General features: G+C 36.9%; 1 protein-coding gene across 1 annotated transcript; it reads right to left on the reverse strand.

The window, feature by feature from the left end:
- Positions 1–267: 267 nt before the first annotated feature.
- Positions 268–1,263, reverse strand: LOC102837831 (olfactory receptor 7G2-like). Its single transcript, XM_006877657.1, has one exon. The coding sequence runs from the start codon at positions 1,261–1,263 to the stop codon at positions 268–270; it is 996 nt and encodes a 331-aa protein (XP_006877719.1).
- Between the last annotated feature and the right edge of the window lie 3,499 nt (positions 1,264–4,762).

Consider the following 4,762-nt stretch of genomic DNA (forward strand, 5'->3'; position numbering starts at 1 on the left):
AGGCATCATTGCCTCCTATATTTTGAGCATGTTTGTGTCTGAGATTCTTTTAATTATTATCCTTTTTAATTATAATCAACAGTTTCAGTTGTTGCTATTCAAAACTCTCACAACCATTCAATCAATGAGAAAATACAATGAGAAAATGCAATTATCTCATTTGACAAATGATAAAATTGTGGTTGATGCTGATACTGGTGTGCAGAAAGTGTTTGTCAGTGATAGGTCTTAATAATCAATGAATTGAAAAAAAAATTGACACAATCACTAAAAGCAATGTATTCTACTAAAGAATTTCTTCAAACTTACCTTTATATCTCTATTCCTCAGACTATAAATAAAAGGATTCATCATTTGGGGGAACACAATGTACATCACTGAAACAGCTGCTGTCTTCTTGGGAGAGTTTAAAAATGGTGAACTGAAGTACACACCTATAGAAGTCCCATAGAATAAAGAAACAATTGAAAGATGAGATCCACAGGTGGAAAAAGCTTTGTACTTTCCCCCAGCTGATGACATTCTCAAAACAGAGGAGATGATGCGAATGTATGAGAATATGATGCCAGATACAGGGATACCAGCCAGTATGCAACCCATTAAGTATATCAGAATATTATTGATGAGAGTACTGGAACAGGCAATATTAAAGACCTGAATAAGTTCACAGAAGAATTGAGGGATTTCTAGGTCTGTGCAGAAGGACAGATGCAAAACCATCAGACTGTGGAGCAGGGCATTCATCATACTAGTGGACAAAGAAAGTAGAATCAGTAGTCCACAGAAGTAGGAGTTCATGATGACTGTATACCTCAATGGGTGACAAATAGCCACATAGCGGTCATAGGCCATTACAGCAAGAATAAAATTTTCAAAACCAGTAAAAGATGAGATGAAGAAAATCTGGGTGAGACAACCTATGTAAGTGATTCTGTTATTCTGTGTCTGTATGTTCACGAGCATCTTTGGGATGGTAGTTGTGCTCAAACAGATATCATTAAAAGATAGATTGGAGAGAAACAAGTACATGGGGTTGTGCAGGTTGGAGTCAGAGCTGACAGCCAGGACTATGAGCAGATTCCCAATGATTGTGACCAGGTACATGATCAGAAACAGGCTAAATATGAGGGGCTGCAGTTCTTGATCCTCTGACATTCCCAATAGAATGAATTCTGAAATAATTGTTTGGTTTCTGGTTTCTATATTGTTGATGAATCTAGTAGAAAGATGGGGTGACAAAATAATTAAATGTGTGGTCTCCATATTAGCAGCCCAACAGCAGCACTGAAGGCATATATTGTCTCTTGATAAGGTAGAAAAATAATATAGGGAATGAAAAAGTTTTGTCTTCTCCACGAATATTCTTTTGCTATTTAAAAAAGGGAAAATTACTGAAGAATATATAGCATATTCCCAAGACTTATTTATTCAGGGAAACATTGGCAAAGTTAATTTTTAATTTACAACATATGAGTTTTTATGATTATATAAAATATGTAGAAATTTTATAAATATCAACAGACTCAGGAAGAATCTTTATGGCTCAGGCTGGGATTCCATGCTTTGCACAGACAGCAGAGTTACACAATACAGATAACACACATATCTACTACCAACTACCAGGGTGAATACAAATGTATCCATACTCTAGTTACGTTAAAAATACGATTAGTTATGCTCTTTTATCAGCACTTTATTTTCAAGATCACTGTTGTGAAGGTGTGAACATGGCAATCTACAAACAAAATTCATCATGATAATCTAAGCTTATCTTCAAATGAAAGTAAAAGTTCGTTTAAAAAAAAGTTGTTACTGGTGATGAGATATGGATTCATGACTATAAGTCTGAGACTAAATGACAGAGTATGGAATATAAATATCCTCGATTGTCTACCAAGGAAATGTTCAAAATTCAACCATCAGCTGGCAAAACAGACGCTTGCATTTTTCTTGGACTCTAAAGGGACTGCTAAAAGAACAGACAACTCTATGCAGGAAGAAGTATAGCAAGCATGCTCCTTAGAAATCAGGATAACCAGACTTCATCTCTCATACTTCAGATGTATTATCAGGAGTGACCAATCCCTCGAGAAAGACAGCATGCTTGGTAATATGGAAGGTCAGCAAAAAAGAAGACTCCCAACTAAGTGGATTTGGACAGTGCAGCAGCAATGGGCTCAAGGGTACTAACAAATATGAGGATGGGGCAGAACTGGGCAGTGTTTTGTTGTGTTTCTCAAAAGGTCACTCGATGGCACCTAACAGAGACTAAAAGAACGAGGACCAGTGTTGGAACACTGCAGGAACAAAGGATTAACAATAAGCAGTGCTCCTTACAATGAGATTCTCAAGGTAGAGCTGAAGCCTAAACTTCTAATTAAAGCAGAGAACTGCTCTCCTAGGGCTTTGTGATCTTGCATGACAGTACTCATCCTCACACTTCTGTCCACACTCTTGACACTCTATAAAAGCCTCATTTTGAAATCTCAAAGCACCTATCCATGGTCCTGATCTTGCTCCATCGGCCTTTCAAATGTTTGATACTGTGAAAGCAGCCCTTCAAAGATGAAGATTCACTTCTAATGACGAAGTGAAGAGAGCAGTGCAGTCATGGCTGCAGCTCAGCCTAAAAGATTTTAATATAAGGGACTAGGAAAGCTGTTGACAGATGGGCATAGTGTACTGAAAAGAAAGGAGATCATGTAGAATAATAATATATTTGTCTTTCCTAAAAGTTGATTAAAAATAAATTCTAAAGTCAGAGTGCAAACAATGTTTTACTCATCCTCGTAGATTATAAAATGAAACCAAAAAATTCTCCTCCACCATCATCTAACTAATGTCTTTAAATGCCAGAGAATCTAATAAAAGTCATGTTTGTAAGGTTATTACTCAATTGGAAAATCATCTTTGCAATTGTAGAGCCGGTACAAGAGACTAGCTGATTAACATTTCTTTAATATAGTGGCAAGTATATAAGGAAATCTAGCAAGAAATTGACAGACGAGTAAAATTCCCACAGGACACTTAGTTCCATCATTTGTCACAAGTACTTTCTTCATATACATCATTCTTCAGTTGTAACTGTTGTTGTTGTTGTAACTGTAGTAAAAAAAAAAGAAGAAGAAAATATTGCCATTTCAAAATATTAACTAGAGGTTTTAGGTTACCTTGCTGACATTTCTGTGGAATGATTCCTGATAATATGTGCTGGATTTAGAGTATAGAAGGTCTGTACTCAGCCAGGACTGAGGGTCTCAGTGAAGCATAAGGTTTCTGGGCAAAAAATCTCATCTCTTAGAAAAGGGTCTTCTGTTATAACTCCTTATAAGGGAAGGATTCCAAAGTGAGATACCACAGGCACACTATTTGCAGTCTCTTAATCCCTGGAGGTTCAATATCCAAAGCTCCTCATTAGCCAACACATTAATTGTCAATCTGATCATCAGCCCAATGACTAAACCACTACACATCCAGGACTCCATTCTGATCCCAGGGTAGTATAAATCCTGCTTGTCCAACATTTCAGAAGGTAAAATTCAGGATTATTGGTACTTTGTCCCTACAAGACCAGCAGCATGTTGTCTCTCTTTACCTCTTTCTACTCACCTTGATCTTACATACCTTGTACATGCGGACCCATCATCATTTCCACTTGGATTCTAATCTTTCCTTTTTATCTACACCCATTCATCTCTAACTAACCAATTGTATCAAAGAACTCATATCTAATATTAGGCATGGAACTCCAGTTGAAATGTGTGAATATAAACAATGTTCATAAACATAGTTAATATATTGCAAAAATGCAAGCTCAGCAATATTTTTTCCCCTAAGGCTAATTAATTGGTCTTGATCCTTAATCTGCATTCCGTATATTTTATCAAGCATGTTTTATGGTCTTCTCTGCTCAATTCTCATTGTGTTCAATATGGACAGACCTGCTATTTCTTCGTCCTTAGAGTTGTATAACCACCTTTTCCAACTCTGTCAAATTAGTTTAACTTGCACTTTTCCTTACATGGGAAGAATGTGGGTTTTAATTATATGTCTTTTGATTCATCTTAGAATTGTCAGGTATTACAAAATAACAGGCAAAGACTTTGCATGCAGTTTATTCATTGCTTTTTTAACCAACTCATGGTTACTCAGCAGGGGGTTTAAGATGAGTGGATTTGAGTCTCCATGCTTTTGGTTAATAGCCCAGTGATTACATCAGTTTTACCCATACTTTCAGTAAATTTTGTTATATTATAAACAAAATATAATATGTGATGATGAAGTTTCATGAGAATATTCACCTAAAATTTGATTTTATTGAATTTAATGTTTTCATGTGTCTGTCAACATATGTAACCACTCTTACTATGTTGTTGTTGTTGTTAGGTGCCATCGTGTTGGTACTGACTCATAGAGACCCTATGAATAGCAGAACAAACACTGCCTGATCCTTGGCCAACCTCAACACTGTTGTCACACTCGAGTCCATCAATGCTGTCACCTGACCAATCCATCTCGTTGGGAGTCTTCCTCTTTTTCTCTGACCCTCAACCTTACCAAACATGATATCCTTCTCCAGTGACTGGTTCCTCCTGACAACATATCTGAAGTACAGATGAAGTTTGGCCATCCTGACCTCCAAGGAGCACTCGGGTTGCACTTCTTCCAACACAGATCTGTTGGTTCTTTTGGCAGCTTATGGCACTTTCAGTATTTTCCTCCAACACCACAACTCAAAAGCATCAGTTCTTCTATGGTCTTC

Source organism: Chrysochloris asiatica, unplaced genomic scaffold, assembly GCF_000296735.1.
Source record: "Chrysochloris asiatica unplaced genomic scaffold, ChrAsi1.0 scaffold00549, whole genome shotgun sequence".
Classification (NCBI taxonomy): Eukaryota; Metazoa; Chordata; class Mammalia; order Afrosoricida; family Chrysochloridae; genus Chrysochloris; species Chrysochloris asiatica.